Source organism: Candida theae (genome assembly GCF_024610275.1).
Source record: "Candida theae strain CBS 12239 chromosome Unknown scaffold54, whole genome shotgun sequence".
Taxonomy (NCBI): domain Eukaryota; kingdom Fungi; phylum Ascomycota; class Pichiomycetes; order Serinales; family Debaryomycetaceae; genus Lodderomyces; species Lodderomyces theae.
In genome coordinates, this window is record NW_026261349.1 from 1 (window position 1) to 18,413 (window position 18,413).

General features: G+C 40.3%; 11 protein-coding genes across 11 annotated transcripts; 7 read left to right on the top strand and 4 right to left on the bottom strand. All coding sequences in view use genetic code 12, as the record gives it.

Annotated features, from left to right (window-relative positions):
- Positions 1 to 1,325: 1,325 nt before the first annotated feature.
- On the top strand, positions 1,326 to 2,495 carry PCD1 (8-oxo-dGTP diphosphatase; the record flags this gene model as incomplete). The annotated part of the gene is made up of 1 exon (XM_051753759.1): positions 1,326 to 2,495. The coding sequence occupies one exon, from the start codon at positions 1,326 to 1,328 to the stop codon at positions 2,493 to 2,495; it is 1,170 nt and encodes a 389-aa protein (XP_051611028.1).
- Positions 2,496 to 2,597: 102 nt separating this feature from the next.
- Positions 2,598 to 3,122, top strand: VMA22 (Vma22p; the record flags this gene model as incomplete). The annotated part of the gene is made up of 1 exon (XM_051753770.1): positions 2,598 to 3,122. The coding sequence occupies one exon, from the start codon at positions 2,598 to 2,600 to the stop codon at positions 3,120 to 3,122; it is 525 nt and encodes a 174-aa protein (XP_051611029.1).
- A 35-nt stretch (positions 3,123 to 3,157) lies between these two features.
- SSF1 (rRNA-binding ribosome biosynthesis protein) lies at positions 3,158 to 4,432 on the bottom strand (the record flags this gene model as incomplete). Its single annotated transcript, XM_051753781.1, has 1 exon — positions 3,158 to 4,432. The coding sequence occupies one exon, from the start codon at positions 4,430 to 4,432 to the stop codon at positions 3,158 to 3,160; it is 1,275 nt and encodes a 424-aa protein (XP_051611030.1).
- Positions 4,433 to 4,633: 201 nt separating this feature from the next.
- Positions 4,634 to 6,070, top strand: KGF57_000430 (RNA-dependent ATPase; the record flags this gene model as incomplete). Its single annotated transcript, XM_051753793.1, has 1 exon — positions 4,634 to 6,070. The coding sequence occupies one exon, from the start codon at positions 4,634 to 4,636 to the stop codon at positions 6,068 to 6,070; it is 1,437 nt and encodes a 478-aa protein (XP_051611031.1).
- A 47-nt stretch (positions 6,071 to 6,117) lies between these two features.
- KGF57_000431 (phosphatidylinositol-3-phosphate-binding ubiquitin-protein ligase) lies at positions 6,118 to 7,035 on the bottom strand (the record flags this gene model as incomplete). The annotated part of the gene is made up of 2 exons (XM_051753804.1): positions 6,118 to 6,885; positions 7,009 to 7,035. The coding sequence occupies 2 exons, from the start codon at positions 7,033 to 7,035 to the stop codon at positions 6,118 to 6,120; spliced, it is 795 nt and encodes a 264-aa protein (XP_051611032.1).
- A 340-nt stretch (positions 7,036 to 7,375) lies between these two features.
- MED21 (Med21p) lies at positions 7,376 to 7,915 on the top strand (the record flags this gene model as incomplete). Its single annotated transcript, XM_051753815.1, has 1 exon — positions 7,376 to 7,915. One exon carries the CDS (start codon positions 7,376 to 7,378, stop codon positions 7,913 to 7,915), a length of 540 nt encoding a protein of 179 aa, XP_051611033.1.
- A 75-nt stretch (positions 7,916 to 7,990) lies between these two features.
- On the bottom strand, positions 7,991 to 12,529 carry KGF57_000433 (uncharacterized protein; the record flags this gene model as incomplete). Its single annotated transcript, XM_051753826.1, has 3 exons — positions 7,991 to 9,729; positions 10,342 to 11,929; positions 12,488 to 12,529. 3 exons carry the CDS (start codon positions 12,527 to 12,529, stop codon positions 7,991 to 7,993), a joined length of 3,369 nt encoding a protein of 1,122 aa, XP_051611034.1.
- A 1,075-nt stretch (positions 12,530 to 13,604) lies between these two features.
- CDG1 (Cdg1p) lies at positions 13,605 to 14,405 on the top strand (the record flags this gene model as incomplete). The annotated part of the gene is made up of 1 exon (XM_051753837.1): positions 13,605 to 14,405. One exon carries the CDS (start codon positions 13,605 to 13,607, stop codon positions 14,403 to 14,405), a length of 801 nt encoding a protein of 266 aa, XP_051611035.1.
- Positions 14,406 to 14,491: 86 nt separating this feature from the next.
- KGF57_000435 (uncharacterized protein) lies at positions 14,492 to 15,379 on the bottom strand (the record flags this gene model as incomplete). Its single annotated transcript, XM_051753848.1, has 1 exon — positions 14,492 to 15,379. The coding sequence occupies one exon, from the start codon at positions 15,377 to 15,379 to the stop codon at positions 14,492 to 14,494; it is 888 nt and encodes a 295-aa protein (XP_051611036.1).
- A 584-nt stretch (positions 15,380 to 15,963) lies between these two features.
- Positions 15,964 to 16,665, top strand: KGF57_000436 (uncharacterized protein; the record flags this gene model as incomplete). The annotated part of the gene is made up of 1 exon (XM_051753859.1): positions 15,964 to 16,665. One exon carries the CDS (start codon positions 15,964 to 15,966, stop codon positions 16,663 to 16,665), a length of 702 nt encoding a protein of 233 aa, XP_051611037.1.
- Positions 16,666 to 16,979: 314 nt separating this feature from the next.
- On the top strand, positions 16,980 to 18,005 carry THI13 (4-amino-5-hydroxymethyl-2-methylpyrimidine phosphate synthase; the record flags this gene model as incomplete). Its single annotated transcript, XM_051753870.1, has 1 exon — positions 16,980 to 18,005. One exon carries the CDS (start codon positions 16,980 to 16,982, stop codon positions 18,003 to 18,005), a length of 1,026 nt encoding a protein of 341 aa, XP_051611038.1.
- Between the last annotated feature and the right edge of the window lie 408 nt (positions 18,006 to 18,413).

Consider the following 18,413-nt stretch of genomic DNA (forward strand, 5'->3'; position numbering starts at 1 on the left):
GGGGGGGGGGGGGGGGGGGGGGGGGCAGAGTGGCGAAGACACTACAGTCCTGGCTGCGCCTGGTTTCTGGAAAGTAGATGTAACGCTCGGTGTGAGTGCAGCCGGGAAGGTAGAAGGAGTCCAATGGTTGTAAAGAGGACATTGCATGGGTCATTGCTGGTCAATGGCATGTCTATTGATTGATGTACAATCTTATATAACACACAAGGAGCAGTCCTATTTCATGTTTGCCTTGTATATTCAAGCTGCAAACGTGGGTATACTCTTCATTTGCAAAAAATGTAGCGTGTACGCCACGAAAAGCGGTAGTCGAAGTTTGTGATTTGGTAGTATCTTTACGAGATATTCAGTTTGAAGGCAGTTCTATAAGCAACGCCAATTTTCCAATACAGTACTTTTTGGAGCATGCTTTTAGGTGGTGAGTAAACTTCAAGAAGCAATGAATGTATGCAGCTGTATTAATTATAGCTATTTTTTTTTTTGATGATGATATATCACGAAAATGCTGCGAAATTTATTTTCGTGGAATATTCCGCCAGTAAAAATATTTTGGCACATACAACCACACCGCCTTACTTAGTTAGAGATGGTGGTTGGAAACAATTCCCACAACATTTGAATCTCTTATTGCCAAATAACTCTCTGAGCAACAGTAGTGTAACTCTTCCAATGGCTACTATTCACCTCTACTTCTTGAAACTTCAGTTTACTAAAAGTTGCTAGCGATTGAAATTCGGTTATCCCCGATATTTCCTCTTCTTACTTGCGGCCGTATACTGAAATTCTACATTTTGCAATTCTAATTGCTTTCATCTTCCAATTCTCTCACTACCAGAAATTGTAAAGCTATTCTCTATATTCTGTTACATTTCCCCTCATAAAATAAAAACAAAAACAAAAACAAAAAATTCGCATCGTAAATAGAGAAAGAAAACTTTGAAAAAAGGCGGGGAATTTTCTCAACATTTCTTGTTACAAAGAGATAGATGGATAGAGTTGTCGTTTTGAAAGTCGGGGTACACTAATGTGAGTCACACAATTTTCAAACTAGAGTAAACTAAAATGGTCGTACCACCAACTGCCATGGTAAGCGATGATATTACTGGACTGAAGTGTTTATATATATATATATACATAATACTAGGATGGGAAATGTTTAGGAGCAAATCGCAACAAAGAGCCGCGGTAAAAAAAATATTCCCGACAGTTAAACTCTCTTTCCAAAAATGTCCAATCGTTTCTTACATCTGACTTTTTCTTCAATTACACACTGGTATCTACAACAAGCAGCACTTTATCGACTCCCACTATTATACAGAATGACAATGGGTCAAGAGCAAGAGCTTATTGCCAGCCTTCGTGATTATGTGGCGCCAGCTTATCGCGGCAGCAACACCTCGGTATGGCATCGTGTCCCGATAACAAGAAGGTCAGCAGTGTTTATTCTACTCTTTTTAGGCAACATGGGGGAGCTAAGGGTGCTTCTAACTAAAAGATCATCCAAGTTGAGGAACTTCCCGGGCCATGTGGCGTTACCCGGTGGTAAAGCAGACAACGGACTCGAATCGGAATGGATGGTTAGCCGAAGGGAAATGCACGAAGAGATTGGATTGTCTTCCGATGATGAATCGTTGGCGAAATTGGGTATCAGTATAGAGCATGTTGCACTATTACCTAGTTATCTATCGAGGACATTTTCCTGTGTTAGACCATGTGTTGGGTTTATGAAGTTTAGTAATGAGGGCGATGTCGAAGCTACAATTTCGTCAAAGTTGAATCTTGTCTTGAACCCCGGTGAAAGTTCTTCGATATTTTCATGTCCATTAAAAGACTTTCTATATCCAGCAGTTGACGAATCAGCAAGGGAAGCTTTGGAAAGGGTGTCATATCATATGAAGTGGGGAGGTATTCCTTGGGCTTTACGGTCATATACATTCCTACAAAAGAATCCAAATGAGGTCGAATGGCTAAAACATATCAAGGATCTATCGGCACTGGAAGATGATGAGTTGGGGGAGGAGTTGGATATGTCAGACAAGGGAAGAATTACACCTCCAAACACAACTCCCTTGAGGTCGACGTCTCCTACCAGAGCCAGATCAAGATCACCAATACGGAGTAGTACCTCACTCCAACCAAAAGATAGAAAAAAGAAACCCGACTTGTCCTCATGGGGCAGACTAGGATCTCGAACAGATGAAGACACGAATGAAAAAATATACGACGTTTGGGGACTCACTGCCAATATTCTTCACGACTTGAGTGAGATAGTGTATGCTAGAGATAGAATTGGCAAGAGGCATATTGGAGAAGAAGAAATGATAAACAGCCTATATGAGTTTGGCCACCTTATGCGACAAAAGGAACGAAGCGATGCCGAAGTCAAATTGATCCATTCATCAAACACACCAGGTTCGAATGAGTCTGAATTTGGATTCAATCTGGTTTTACCTCTGGAAGAATTCAATAGATTGAAAAAGTTATATAAATTGTAATAAAAAGGTCGTAGGATAAAGAAATAACATGTAAATGAGGTGCAAAAGACATTGGGGAACGCGAAAATAATTCTCGACGCAATTGCAGCAGTCACCAACGCCATGCCGTCGCTTGATCAAGATGAAAAGACAATCCGCCTTCTCAATCTAGTAAACGAGTATCAGGAATTGACAACCATCTATCGACAGCACTACATAAATGGGTTCCTCAATTTAAGTCGAGCTAATTTCCAAAGTGAAAAGACCAAATTTGGCAAGGACACATGGGATATGAGAAATTACGATGCTTGTAAAATAGTCGACATTATTGGTGAATCTGGGGAGTTTAATATTATTGATAGGCGGTTGGAAACACCAAAAAGTGAGGCCGATGTTGATACACACAACACGGAAATGGTACCCGACACCCAATTGAAGAATCGAAAGAAGCAAAAGGAGACTTCCAACTCTACGGAAAAAAGTGACAATACTAGTTATAAAGACCCCATTTTACAGTTTGGAGTATTGACACCACCACAACTCAGGACCAGTCAAGAAGATTTCGATCGAGCTTTGAGATTGAGTGTTCAGATTGTAAATATACAACGCAAAATTGTGATCTTGACATCCGAACTAGAGAATATATAGCACTATCTGCCTAATGTATGCACTTTGTTCATACTCTATACTTCTACATCACTGTACAAGTCACTATCATTCTCATAGTCTTCAGCGTTAATTTCCGGCATGTCTTCATCTTCATCAGCGTCCTCGTCGCCACTAGCCTCATCACCACTCCTATCTTCGGTGGCACCATCTTCACCTGCTATCCTTGCCTTTTTCCTGAGTTTCTTTGCTTGCTTTGCATCAAGTTTAGCTTGTACAGCGGCTTGTTGTTTTGCTCTCCTCTCTTGTTTCACCTTTTCCTTCAACTTGTGCTTGGCATCAAGCTTTTGTGCTTCATCAGCAGACTTTGATATAGAAGAATGATAAAGTGTTTTTGATGAACCGACTAATCCTTCCTCGATTTTTAACAACGACATATTTATCCTTGGCCCCAATTCAACCAACTTGATAGCTCTCTTTTTTGACGTTGTGATTGACTCTTGTTGTTGAGGTTGGTTCTCATTTGGTTGTGATTGTCTTTTGAGCAATTCCTCATGTTGCACTTCAACAACAGCGTCATCTTCCACTTCACTATCCGATGTCAATCCACCAATGGCATAAGGATCCAAAATCAAATCGGCAACGTCCTGTGCATTGGTCATTTTGGGCAATTTCTTCTTCAAGTTGTGATGCGATTGAATGAGTTTCTTTACACTTTTACTCTCATCCACAAGCTTGGTATTGATGGAGTAATGCCTAAGCTCAATCTGTCCAGTCATTTTATCCTTAGAAATAAGCAATACTCTCTTGATAGTGTTGACTTTGGTGTTTTGTGGCTGGATAGGAGGGAACATATTTTGGAACATTGTGACCATCAATTTCTCATGCATCGGCATCTCATTGATGTTGTTAGTGAACCCATTTAACACCAATAATGGAGGCTGATGGAACTCAGCACTATCTTTACCCACTGATTTTGGATGCTTCAAGATTTTTCTTACATCTTTGCACAAGGAGTAGGTGTTTACCATGAATTGCAAAGTTGGACCTCTTGGTAATTTGCCCATACGCAAAGTGATATTCCCCGATGTGGTTTGGTTAAAGATGAATAAGTCAGACACATGCAATGGACCGCACATGACTATGAAATCCTTTAGTTTGTTAGACTTGCGTTCTCGTAAGTTGATGGCCGTGTGTGGTTGCATGACATTTCTAAAGTCAGATACCAATTGAGATAATGAGTGATTTTTCAAAGATGAACCTAGATGGATCACCATTGATTTGGGTATTTTGGCAACATCCTCTTCACTGGGTTTCTGGTGAGTTCTTCTCTTTGTTCTTCTCTTGGCCATTATCGTATGGATATGTGGGTCTTCCCTGTTACTAAGAAAGAGAAAGAGTTGGAAAAATTGAAAATCCATCGCATCGGTTGATTGATTGAATTGCACAAAAGAAAAATATCAAAAAAAAATAAAAAAAAAAAAAAAAACGCTTTATATAGCCTTCATCACAATCCCCACCACATTACATTTCAAACTGTAGTTGTCGAAGCCATGTCGTCCAAAGGAATACAGAAAAAGAATAAAGCATCTGATGCCACAAAGAAACTAGCTGAAAAGATCAAAAAACAGGCTTTGCTCAAACAAAAACAATTACAAGAGTCCAAAGAATCATCGCAGCAAGAGGATGGTGCTAAAGAAGAAACTTCAGCCCCAACCGAAACCACTATCGATCCCGACGCTGAACTCAAGTTCAATACATTTGCTGAACTAAATCTTGTTCCAGACTTGCTCGAAGCCATTCAGCAAATGAAGTTCACCAAGCCTACTCCAATCCAATCTGAAGCAATACCTCATGCACTTGAAGGTAAAGACATCATTGGGTTGGCAGTAACTGGTTCAGGTAAAACTGCAGCATTTGCAATTCCAATCTTGCAAGCACTCTGGCATGCACAAACTCCCTATTTTGGACTAGTTCTTGCTCCTACTAGAGAATTAGCGTTTCAAATCAAAGATACATTTGATGCTCTTGGTGCCACGATGGGTCTAAGATCGGTGTGTATTGTTGGTGGAATGGATATGATGGATCAGGCAAGGGACTTGATGAGGAAGCCTCACATAGTTGTTGCAACTCCAGGAAGAATCATGGATCATTTGGAACATACCAAGGGTTTCAGTTTAAAGAATTTAAAGTATCTTGTTATGGATGAAGCTGATCGATTGTTGGATATGGATTTTGGACCAGCGTTGGATAAGATATTGAAGGTGATACCTCCAAAGCGTACCACTTATTTGTTTTCAGCAACCATGACAAACAAGATTGAAAAGCTACAAAGAGCCAGTTTGCATAACCCCGTGAGAGTTGCCGTTTCGACAAAATACCAAACTGCTGACAATTTAGTACAATCAATGATGTTGGTCAATGATGGGTACAAGAATACAATTTTGATTCATTTGTTGAATGAGTTTATGGGCAAATCGATTATCGTGTTTACAAGAACCGTGGCACACGCACAAAGAACGGCGTTGTTGGCTCGAATATTGGGGTTCAATGCTGTTCCCTTACATGGTCAACTATCACAAGCACAAAGATTGGGTTCTTTAAACAAGTTCAAGTCCTCAAAGGCCAACATTTTGGTTGCTACGGATGTCGCCGCTAGAGGTTTGGATATACCACTGGTTGATGTGGTGATCAATTATGACATACCAACGGATTCGAAAGCATATATCCACAGAGTAGGAAGAACCGCCAGGGCAGGTAGATCAGGTAAGTCCATTTCCTTAATCACGCAATATGACTTGGAGATGTACTTGCGAATTGAAAATGCATTGGGAAAGAAACTTCCCAAAGAGGAAAAGCCTTCCAAGGAAGTTCTTGATGCGTTGCACATTCATGTGGACAAGGCTACAGCAGAGGCTATTAGACAGACTAAGGAAATACACGACAAGAGAGGTAAAAGGAAAAGAGATGACGATCGTGAGGAGAAGTGAGTGAAGCGCAAATTGAAGCTGTATTTAGGTAGTAGCTATTTATTTACTTATTTATGTAAGAAATGAACCGGACACTCACCATATCCCTTTTTGTTGAACCAATCCTTGATGCATTTATAGTGGAAAACGCATAGACATTCTAATCTACCGACTTTATCTCCCGGCTTTAAAGTTTCAAGACATATAACGCATTCATCCTCTTCAATTTTCTCCTGAGGCACAAGTGAGATGTCAACACTGGTACTTGCAGACTGAACTCCACCAATGTTCTCGTACTGCGGCTTTGGGATGGGCGGTATATTATACACCAACATTTTGTTCTTTGGATTCAGTTCTGGTGAAAACCTAGTCGAATGATCTGTATTGAAATCAAACGCCACTAGACAGTCACTAATGTGTTGCTCCTTGTATTTTTCAAAATCGTCATTCGATATGAGCTCCACGTTTTGCCTATCTGAAATGTATTCTTTTAGTAGGTCAGTCGCGCAAACCGGGCATAGGTTTCTATCACTTGCTCCATCTTGGGTTCGTCTAGTCAAGGATGTAGTAGATGAAGAACAGGGTAGTCGGTGGGTGCGTTCGCGTGACGTGTACTTGATTCCATTGACATCATCATCATCACTCTGATTCACCACCGTGTTTGGCTCATCAAATAACGCCCGTCGAATCATGGTAATTTCATTAGCACATTCATCGCATGTCTTGTAAACTTCATTTGGTTGTGATAATCGTACCCTTGGCCCATTGCCCTCAGCGTTTGGTTTATATATGTCTGGAGGGGTCGCTATTGGTGTGTTGTCAAAATAATGTATCTCCTGAGACGAACAGTCGCCACAGACGACCCTTCCACATTTCCTGCAGTGATGCCGCCTGTGGAATATGCTGTATGTCGTGTGACACATAAAACACTCTGTAACGTCGTCATCATTCTGCCATACTGGCGCAGCAACTACCTGTGGTGGCATGCTGAAAAAGAGAAGCTATAGTTGCTAAGTGGCCTCAGTGGCAACTGTGGATCACTTTTTTTTTTGTTTGCCTTTTGTAGAAAATTGTGGATCACCAAAGGAAGAAAACTTTCTTCACCCCCTGATTAACTCTTTTGACTGTGTGATTGTGTGATTTTGACTGTGACTGTGACTGTGACTGATCTTATCTCTGAGAGAGAGAAACAAGGGTAAGCTACACAAAGCTGCTTTCTATCACGTGATAATTTGAGGCTTTGAACACGACTTTTTTTTTATACCAGGACTACTGAGGAGAGTATCTCCACTAACACTTACTTTCATCAAGAAACTAACCAAACTAATGTCCGATAGATTAACACAGCTACAGATCTGTTTAGATCAGCTAGTGGAGCAATTCAATGCTACAGTGCACTACGTGAATATCCATGCAAAGCCAGCCTTATTAGATGAGGATCCAACATCGGTATCGAATAGGGCGGCTACTGCTCCAGCACCTCAACTGCAACAACAACAACAACAACAACAGCAGCAGCGGTCTCCACAATCGGCTCAACAACTGCCGAAAGAAGATGCTAATCAAGAATCTAAGGAATTGTCGAAACCCGCTGAGGCCGCTGAAGAAGATTTTGATAGCACGCTTGATGAGCTAGCTACTGATATTGTATTGAAGAGTAGACAGATCAACATGTTGATAGACTCGCTACCGGGTATAGGTGTCACGCCAGAGGCACAAATGAAATTGATATCGGACTTGAGCCAAGAGTTGAAACAAGTAGAACACGAAAGACAAGCAAAGATTGAGGAGAAGGACACCTTGTTGAGGAAAGTTGATGATTTGATCAAAGACTTGGCTACAGGTATTTCGCAAGTGAGGTCGTGAAAAAAAAAAAAAAAATAAAAAGAAACTGTTTATAGAATCAGCTTAATCTAATGTGCAATTTGTTGCTGTGATCTTTTACCCTCCGTAAGTCATACAATCCATATTCCAACCAGGAAACCATTTATGGACAACGCACGCGGCTACCGTCCATTCGGTTCCATATATTAGCGGCACATATTCTTCAAAGCAGTAAATAGCACCTGAAAGTACAGCTACCATCAATGAAACTCGAACAAATTTGTGTTGGTAATTCATGTACTCTCCTAAATTCAATATGGCAAAATACAATGCTGGCAAGTAATGGTGAGCGTAAAGATTGCGGTGTAGGAAAAAGTACGGCCAATAATGAAGCGCCCAACCGGCAATATACAACAACGCATTTGCATAAAACTTTTGCTTTGGCTCGGGATCAAGGTACGCCACATATGGATTCAAATTTCGCAACCCATAGAATGCAAGCTTGGCAATGACAACAACAATAACAATAAAGCTGAGTATGTACGTTGTGACATTTCCCAAAAAGTAAATCTGACTGGTGTGCTCAGTCAAGCTTGTATATTGAGGCAAGCTCTGGAAATAAGCAACACCCCTAAGCACAAATGGCCAAGCTTCTGGTCGGGAGCTATACTTATGTGGAGTGGTGAAATCTGCATTGACTCTGAACATTGCCTGGTGGAGGTCCCAAATTTTAGTGAGAAGCGATACCAGTCCGAAGTCCACTTGTGTTTTAGGCCCGTCTAGTAATGGATGCAGGTTGGATTCAATGTACCATAACGAGTTTGGGATTGTTGATTCTTCAACGCATAGTACCTCATTTTGATAATCGCCCCAGCTGGGGAGTTTGCTATCATGGCTTATCAAATTGCACTTTTTGTCCCTGCTCACCAACATGAATATTGTTTCAGTTGCACGTAATTTGATCATTGGTAAATTATTCGTGGAATGTGGCTTTTTGTTTAGAATCCGCAACCTAAACTCGTACTCCGTGTCTCCCAACAACCCCCTTGTTTCATTACAGTTGACTTCTTTGGAGTAGTCGTGCTCAGAGATGGGCGGTCTCACATCATTCACATGTAAGTACCTTCCGGTTGCTTTATGGTACAATCTAATAATCTCTCCATCTTTAACGGGGCGGCTTTGGTTGTAATGCTTGTGCTCGTAAAACTTGCGTGGGATCTCAACAACCCATTCATTGTTAGGATCCTCGTAGCCATACAATGTCACCTGTTGTAATTGGGTTCCCCTGGGGTAAGATTTATCGTGCGAGTGGAGATACTTTTCGAGGTTATTGTGTTTGATTGTGACTGTACTTCCATACAACACCTCTACCGGTGAAGTTTTATAATCTTGGAAAGTGGATCTGAGTCTAGGGGATATGAGTCCACTGTGGGGGCCTTGGAATGGTAGTAGATCAAAATGTATTTTCCATAGGGAAAGGTATATCGTCAATGGTACAACCAGTAACACCAAGAGCTTGTAGAATAGGACTCTGATCCATTTGAATGTAGATACCGTTAAATCACCAAGCAATTGATAGGAATCCCACAAGGAAAAGAGTACAGCCCATAACGCCGTATAAAAGCCAGTCAATTTGATCGAGATTGTCCAGCCTAGCGCTAGTCCAGTTGCGATTAAAGATATCCACCACAACCTTCCTTCTGTCTCTGTCTTGGTAGATAGCCTAAAGCAATAGATTGCACCGGCCTGACCCAAGATCAAAGCCGAATCGAGCAAGATCAATCTCGATTGTGTAGCTATTGAGTTTTCAAACAATACGAGCGCCGCAGTGAATAACGAAGCCCAATGATCTGAGTCTAAACGCATAATCAAGTATGTAACATCAACAGCTAGTATACCGCAGAGTCCCGAAAGCGTTCTCATAATTGTATATGGAACATTCTGATATGGTTGTCCGATAGATCCAAACTCAACATCGGCGTCAAAATAGGTCAACTTGGCCAATAAATAGTAGATCAACTTTCCCAACGGCGGATGCACATCAACAAAAAAAGTGCCATTGAAGTAATGCTGTACATATCGCATGAGATGGATCTCATCAAAGACTACATTTGCCGGTTGGTAAATTTTGTAAATACGTAGAAGGGAAATTGACGTGAGACAAAGTAATATTGCAACATCTCTTTTGGTGAGGCGGTTAGCTTTCCGTCTTTTTGACTCAACAATGTACGGCCTATATGGTCCTGAGTTGTATATCTCCGCCTCTTTCGATGTCATTGCCGATGAATGAAGGAGATCTTCATGTAAATTTTTCAAAAAAACCAAAGAAATGGAAATTTTGCGCGTGTTTTATTAGCACAGCCATTGAACAAAAGGTTCTTCTATTAAAGTACTAATATACAAAATCTATACCATCATTTCCTGTTTATTCTTTTTCAACTTTAGTTTCAATTCGCTCTTTATAAGACCATAGGAGTAGACGGCAACTCCGACAAGACAACTAATTGTCACTCCAATACCAGCGACTGCAAATACAGCACCCATTACTTTAAAAGTCAATAATGAATAGTTCCCCACACCACCTTTTCCAATTTCTGTATTGGACAAGGACATGGTACACAAGGGGAAAGTCATTGCCCAGAACCCTTTGTGGTGTTTCAAAAGTCCATACTTGTTGGTATGCTTCTTGTTTGGTAGTTTGGCAAATGGACGAATCTTTGAGAAGATTGACACGACAGCTATGAAGGTCATGTAGTAACCGAATGAAAGGATAAACAATCCGAGAAACCCCCCTATACAGAGAAATATCTTCCCGTATATCAAATCTTCCGGAATAAGCTCATTCAAGTTGTTTCCAAATAAGTAAATGCTGTATGAAGATTGTCCCAAGAACCCTACTGGTAAAAACCCGGTAAAGACCAATTGCGTTGGTGGAATCTTGTGCATAATCAACCTCCAAATATATATAGTGATGATCGCAAACGCCAAACAAATTGACAATGCCCACATCATGTAACTGACAATCATGGTGATGACGGTTTCGTTCAATTTATACAAATTCAACTCGATTAAATGACCCGAGGATGATGACACTGTAAGTGCCACTATCGGGAGCAACAAAGTAGCGTTCAATTTGGTGTCGGACTCAACTGCATTCAATTTGGAAAAGAAACTAATGTAGACTATCGGAAAAGCGGTGTATAATGCCGAGGCAGCTGAAATCCACCACAATGTCCACACGAGATACATGTGACGTCCTTTCGTGATAAACGAAATGTAGTTGACTATTGTTGTGAACCCCATGGAAAGACAGCCCATGTATGATGCCTGTAGTGGATCGACATGGTACGTTCTCAACTTGTGTGGAAAGTAAACCACTTGCATAATGAAAAATACCATGTTTACGATAAACAAGAGGCAGCAGATCCCAAACATGATGTACGAACAAACCTGTAGCCAATGGGCTGGGAATGGGAAATTGTACAAGATTGTGGAGGATATCCCTGTACCCATTACAGAAACAAAATATGCCGGGACAAATTGTTTCACCAAGTTACCCACGATAAACCGATTGTACCATGACTCTTCCCTCGGTATGGGTTTTGACCCTCCTCGTAGCTGTTCCTGCAAATGCTCATATTCTTTTGAAGTTGATGCAATAGAAGATATAACTGAATCATAATCCATACTATTTACTCTATTGGCATTTTGATCTTGCTGTGGAGACAGCTGTTGTGTTTGAGCGGTGCTTGAAGAATGCTGTGAATAGTTGTCATCGGATATGTTATTCTGTAAGTTCGAGTGCGCATTTGCATCTCCATCACGTATAATTCCGTCAACCACAGCTTGGTGTTGTGCCGATGAAATATCCGAATTACTGTGGCTGTTCATCTCGTCACCTGATATGTTGCAATTTATTGTGAACAGAAAATTCAATTCATACACAAAATCAGCAGTACGATCAGTTATAATATTGTATAGTCTGTTTGGTTGCAAAATATAAGCTATACAGGTGACTTGTTGCAAGTGGGTGTAAGTGGATGCGAGTAATGAGTTCTATCAGGGCTCACGATATGAATGATGAAGTATGACTATTATCATTTTGGAAGTGATCCACAATTTTTTTTCTTCTCTCTCTCTCTCTCTTATGCGGCATATATTTTTCTTTGACAAGTAAATATTTACAGAATCGGGACCCCTATCCCGTTGCGGGACATTATTGGCTTTGCTTGAAAAGAGAACCATTGTGGTATGCACTTTTTCTCTGAAGCTCGGTGACCGAAGAAATCATGATCAAACATGAGGAGAGGGGAACGCGATATCTGCAGCTCGGTAAATAATAGAAGGGCTCATGGGTAAATATACGTGGAGGTGACCTCAACTGGTTTGCAGCTGTGAGGTATGAATAGATGTCTATACTTTGTTTCGGAAGTTTTGGAAGCCGTTTGGCTCGTGGGCTGAATCACGGAACTCGGACATTTGCAAACCTGGGAAAGGTTTACCCATGTTGGCAAGCACACAGTTCATGAGATCACATAAATATTACCGGGCAGCACTTGAAAATGGGCATCCTTGATGTGCCTCCTCAATAGCAAGAAGAGTGGATGCGCTTACTTGTTGTAACCGAGCTGCAGCCCCTTTGGCGTTTGACTGCATAAGTATAAAGGATTATATGTTTCGTGAGTAAATTGAAAATTACCTATTTGGGATATTTTCTGAGCGGTGCCGACAATGAGAGAGCGAAAAATAGAAAATCTCAATTTTTTTTTTTTGCTAAAGCGGTGGGCGGGTAATTAATTTTTGGTACTTTTGTGTTAAATTAATCTCAATTACAATTTGATTTACGTGTTCTTCTCGAATTAGAGAGCAAGGAACCAGAGTAAAGGTTATGGAAATTATACTGTTCATGAGATATGAGATGCAACGATAGGGCTTCTTGGTGGGGTGATTGAGTACGAAACAAGTAGTAAAACGGAAGAAACAAAATATTCAGCTTTTACCACAGGCTACGTGAATTTGACTCTTCACGCTTTTAAGAGGCTGTGCATTACTAGTATTGGACACGATACAACTAAAACTTGGTGATGTCACCCACAAGTTATTGTAAGTCAACAATGTAATTGGTTACTTTGCGGGAATTAATTTCCAGTCCAAGGATAAACAAAACTCCCTCCCCCCTTCAACTCAAGTATCATCCTCGTTGATCTCTTTCAAAAGACTTACCTCAAGTGCTATTTGCTCCTCACTCGGCTCTTGTTCGCTGTAGAGACCACTCCTCAGTAGATCCAAAAAGACACACGAGTTTGTCTTTCTTGAATAGCCTGTAAAAGCGGGGGTGTAAACAAACGGTCTAAAATTTTAGTTTTGTTTTTACCAGTTTAGGACAATAGGAGGTGGTAGCAGTCGGCTCATCCCGAATTGGAATAAAAGTTTTTCATTGGCTGAAAATACCCGCCTCCGTTTGCTCATACAAAAAAAAATCTTTGCATTACTCCCCCCCCGACTAATAATACAAAAAAAAAAATAAAAAGCCAGATTGTTATATAAATCAGTTGATATATCCTTCCTTTTTTTCCTGTTTTACATTTAGTTTTTACTACTTTTGCTTTTTTACAGCTTTGCTACCTAAATTTGACTCAACTTACCAACTTACCCAACTTCAACTACTGCATTCTATATTTTTCTTCTTAAACCACACTTCGCAACTATCGAAAAAGCCACAGAATATACAATGCTTTTAAACCCAACAAATATTATCGACAAAAACAACTCCAACAGCAGTCTTGGTGTTTCGAAATCACAACATATTTCATGCTCAGCTGCTGCTTCTAGTGCCCCTAGATCATTTCCATACGCCGCATCAAATGAGTTAAAGTTATCGATGGATCGTGGTCATGAAATAAACGGTACTACCATCGACAATATCGACAAATCATCCAGCTTTTATAAACTTATAATGGACTTGAAGCAACTCCTAGCTGGTAAAGGCTTATCTTCGGAGGATATTGACGTTGAAAAGGTTACCGAACTAATGGAAAACTATAAATCAAGTGACGACGATTGGTCGCATTTGGCACTCCATGATGAAACAAGAAACTACTCCAGAAATGGTGTCATCAACTTGAATGGTAACGCTAACTTGTTGATACTTGTGTGGTCTCCAGGTAAGTCAAGTGCTATCCATGACCATGCTAATGCTCACTGCTGTATGAAGATTTTAAAGGGTGAGCTTAGAGAGTCGTTGTACGATATTCCTGAGCAAACTGGACAAGAGTTGAAGTGCAAGAAGGAAACACCATTGTATCGCGATCAAGTTGGATATATCTCTGACAAGATTGGTCTTCATAAGATCACAAACCCATTGAAGGATGAATTTAGTGTGTCACTTCATCTCTATACTCCTCCATATGCTGCATTATATGGATGTAGTATGTACGAAGCCTCCAACGGAAGAAAGCACCATGTTGACATGTCAAAATACTACAGTTGGCAAGGGGAGTTGGTCAATGACACCCAACATCTGACTTGCTAGAATATTTAGTGTATACTCTCATAGTTTAGCTATTTAAATGATTGAGTTTATTTATTTCTTTTTAAATCTTGACTTGATGGATCTCTCTAATATAGTCTCAGAAAGTCAGAGCCACCTTCGTAGGGCACTTGCAACCAATTCTTCTTATCGTAATCTGCGACTCCATCAATAACATGAAATGCATAAGCATATCTCGATTTTTCACTCTTGTTCTTTTCCAGCTTATGAAGAACTGAATTGTGGATCAATATCAAAGATCCCGCTTTACATGGCACCATTTTATAATCTCCCTCAATTGGTTTATCCTCTAGTAACTGCTCAAAAGTACAACCCAGATTCAATCCATCTTTCCTCACAAATCTCTTTGATACAGGATATGTCTTGTGGGTTCCTGGTATATACGACAAACATCCATTTTCCTCCGTACAATCTTCCAAAGCGATCCAAAATCCAATAGCAGTTTGTGGTGTCGTGAATAAGAAAGTTGCGTCGTTATGAGGAGGCACGGCATTATCACGTTCCGTGGTTGGGCTCTTGGTCCCCACTGGTTGTTTGAAAATACACATACTTTGCAACACTTTTGGTTGACCAAATTTCAAGTCTTGAGCAATGTCCTTCACTTTTCCGTCAAATGTGATCTCCTTGAATAATGGATCTTCAATATGTAACCCATGTCCAATTTTATTAATCGATTTCAGCAATTCAATAGTCAAATCCCCATTCTTGTCAAATGCATCTGTGTCGAAAAAATAAGAAATCTTATCGGCTGATTCATAAAAGTATCTGTCCCCGATATGATCCTCATCTGAAGTTTTGAATGTGGTCTTTGGGTGGGTTGATAAATCGCATTGTTCGAGTAAATGTTTGGATTGAGCCAAGAGTTTAGAAGTTTGTTCCGGGGTGAGAAAATCCTCGATGCAGAGCATCCCTTCAGAGTGGAAGGTGTCGAGCTGAGATTGGGTGAGTCCTGTCATGTCGATTTGTTTTACGTTGTGTTAAGAACTGGCGGATCTATTTTCTTATCAGCGGCTATTTCTGTTTTTCTTCTACTCGCGTGGTGGTCCCGCCTTTTTTAACTACGGAGAGTAAACCATTGCATTAGAGTCGCCAAATAACGAGCAGAAGTTCTCTTGAAAAAAAATACGTTAGAGTTTCTGAGTTTGAATGGGCTTGTAGCGAGGTTTCTGTGTTCTGAGAACATATATTCAGAGATGGTCCTCCACGTAGGACTTCCTTTGAAACTGTTCCCTCGGCATAACCCAAACATTAAGTATATTTTTTTGGCTTAGAAAACACGTCCAGCACTTCCAAATTACCAAAGCTCCAATCCAATACTTCCTATAATCTTTAGTCGTTGATTGTGGTGTTTGTTGGGACCGGACGGGACCCCATATTCATTCCGAATTGTGGGACCTCTTAAGCGCATAAGAGAGCAACAAAAAAAGACAATGCACAATCACCGACAAACATTCTTGTTACTCAATAAGAGTCAAACAAACACACTGCAAATATGCAAGCATCATAGTCTCCACTTCTATATACCCAAGCACCACGTGCCATGACATATCTTCAGCAGTTGATTGACAAGAATAAAGATGAATACAACCGAGCAACGAGACATCCTCTAACAAACGAGTTGTGTCTGGGAACCCTCTCAGACTCCAAATTGTTCGTGTACCTCACTCAAGACTTGCAATTTTTCAACTACAGTCTCAATCTTCTTGGAAAGACTTTGGCGCTATGCGATGAACCAGAGGCTTCGGTGAGGTTAGCTAAACAAATTGGGTTTCTTGCGGAAGATGAGAATACTTACTTTGCAGATACGTTGAAAGAGTTGGAGAGTTCCGATTTGTCATCGGTAGTTAAAATGAAAAAAGAGTCAATAGTTTTGCCAGAAGTCACTCAGTATATCGATTACTTGAAGTATTTGATCAACGACTCAACATCATATTCTGAATTGATAACGTTTTGCTATGTTATGGAAAAGGTATATTTGGAGTGGGTAGAGCATAATCAACAAGCAAACAATATTGCCAAAGGCTTGCCCAAGAAATTCCAAACTTGGATAGATTTACACAGTGGTGATCATTTCATTGAATGGGTCCAGTTTTTGAGTAATGAGGTCGAACGTCGTCTTGAATTGGAGGCGAAAGATGACGACAAGTACACCAAGATTTACGAATCCACATTCATCAAGTCTTTGAAATTGGAGAGTGATTTCTTTGAGGCGTGCTATTCGTATACAGAGGATGTAAAGTAAGAAAGGAACCGGTGCGTAGCTCCAGCCTGTATAACTGCATGGCAAAGCGAGACAATATTTTGATAAAGCCGATTCTATAAAGGGAATTGCTTTGTGTATACTTTATAGATTAATACAGGAACTCTTAAATGCATATTTTATCTAAACATCCCCACCCCCTTTAACTGATTACTGCAAATGGAGAAGACTCCTATCATCATATGCCTTTACAAAGCCTCCAGCAATGTAGCATTCTGGGTATAAATTCGCTACGAATCGACCTCCCTCTGCAAGCCTCAAAGTACTATCTCCTACAGTAACCCAATCGCGTCGCTATGTCCACTAACAAAATTACTTTCTTGCTCAACTGGGAGCCAACCCCTTACCACATTCCAGTATTTTTGGCTCAAACCAAAGGATATTTCAAAAGAGAAGGTTTGGATGTTGCCATTCTTGAACCATCTAACCCATCAGATGTCACTGAATTGATTGGTTCTGGAAAAGTTGATATGGGATTGAAAGCCATGGTTCATACATTGGCTGCAAAAGCTAGAGGATTTCCTGTCACTTCAATAGGCTCATTATTGGATGAACCCTTCACCGGTGTTTGCTATTTGGAGTCTTCGGGTATTACCACCGACTTCCAATCACTCAAGGGAAAGCGCATTGGATACGTTGGTGAATTTGGAAAGATTCAAATTGATGAATTGACCAAGCACTATGGTATGACACCAGATGATTACACTGCTGTCAGATGTGGTATGAATGTTGCCAAGTACATCTTGGAAGGCAGTATTGATTGTGGTATTGGCATCGAATGTATCCAACTGGTTGAATTGGAAGAAGCTTTGAAGCAACAAGGAAAGGACCCAAATGAGGCCAAGATGTTGAGAATTGACAAATTAGCTGAATTGGGATGCTGTTGTTTCTGCACTATCTTGTACATTGCCAACGACAAGTTCATTGCCGAAAACCCAGACAAGATCAAAGCATTCTTGAAAGCAATTAAATCGGCCACCGATTTTATCTTGTCAAATCCTCAACAGGCTTGGGAGGAATATGGTAACTTCAAACCTCAAATGACATCCGAATTGAACAAAAAGAAATTTGAGAGATGTTTTGCCTACTTCTCCGACTCATTGTACAATGTTCATCGTGATTGGAACAAGGTCAACAACTATGGTAAGAGATTGGAAATCTTGCCAGAGGACTACAAGCCCAATTATACCAATGAGTTCTTGTCTTGGCCTGAACCTAAAGAAGTCGAAGACCCAACTAGGGCACAAGAGCTTATGCTCAAACACCAAGAGGAATGCAAAGCTTGTGGTGGTTACAGAAGATTGATTCTTACTGATGTTTAAGTAGTTGAGGATTCAATACACTTGGCTAGATTTGGAAATGTCACTTTTTATACTCTTTGTAAGTGTCGTAGACATTTTTATGTATGGGAAACTAAGTGAACTACTTGGAAAGATTACTGTTGCGTTGCTTTACGCTTCAATAAAGCTGGGTTTTGGATGACCTTTAGATTGGTATTATCGTAATGATTTGCAGCATTCTCTTGACAATATCTCGACTGCTATCTCAACTCTTTGCACATCTGATAATTTAAGAAATAAATTATGCTGCAAAAAGATCTACATACCGTACTACCAAAAGAAGAGCATTGACGGGATGTGATAAACACTAATAAGTAACTGCTCAGCAAACTGTTAATCGTTACTTGATATCTACTCCAATTAAAGGGAAAAAGAAAAACTCTCAACAGA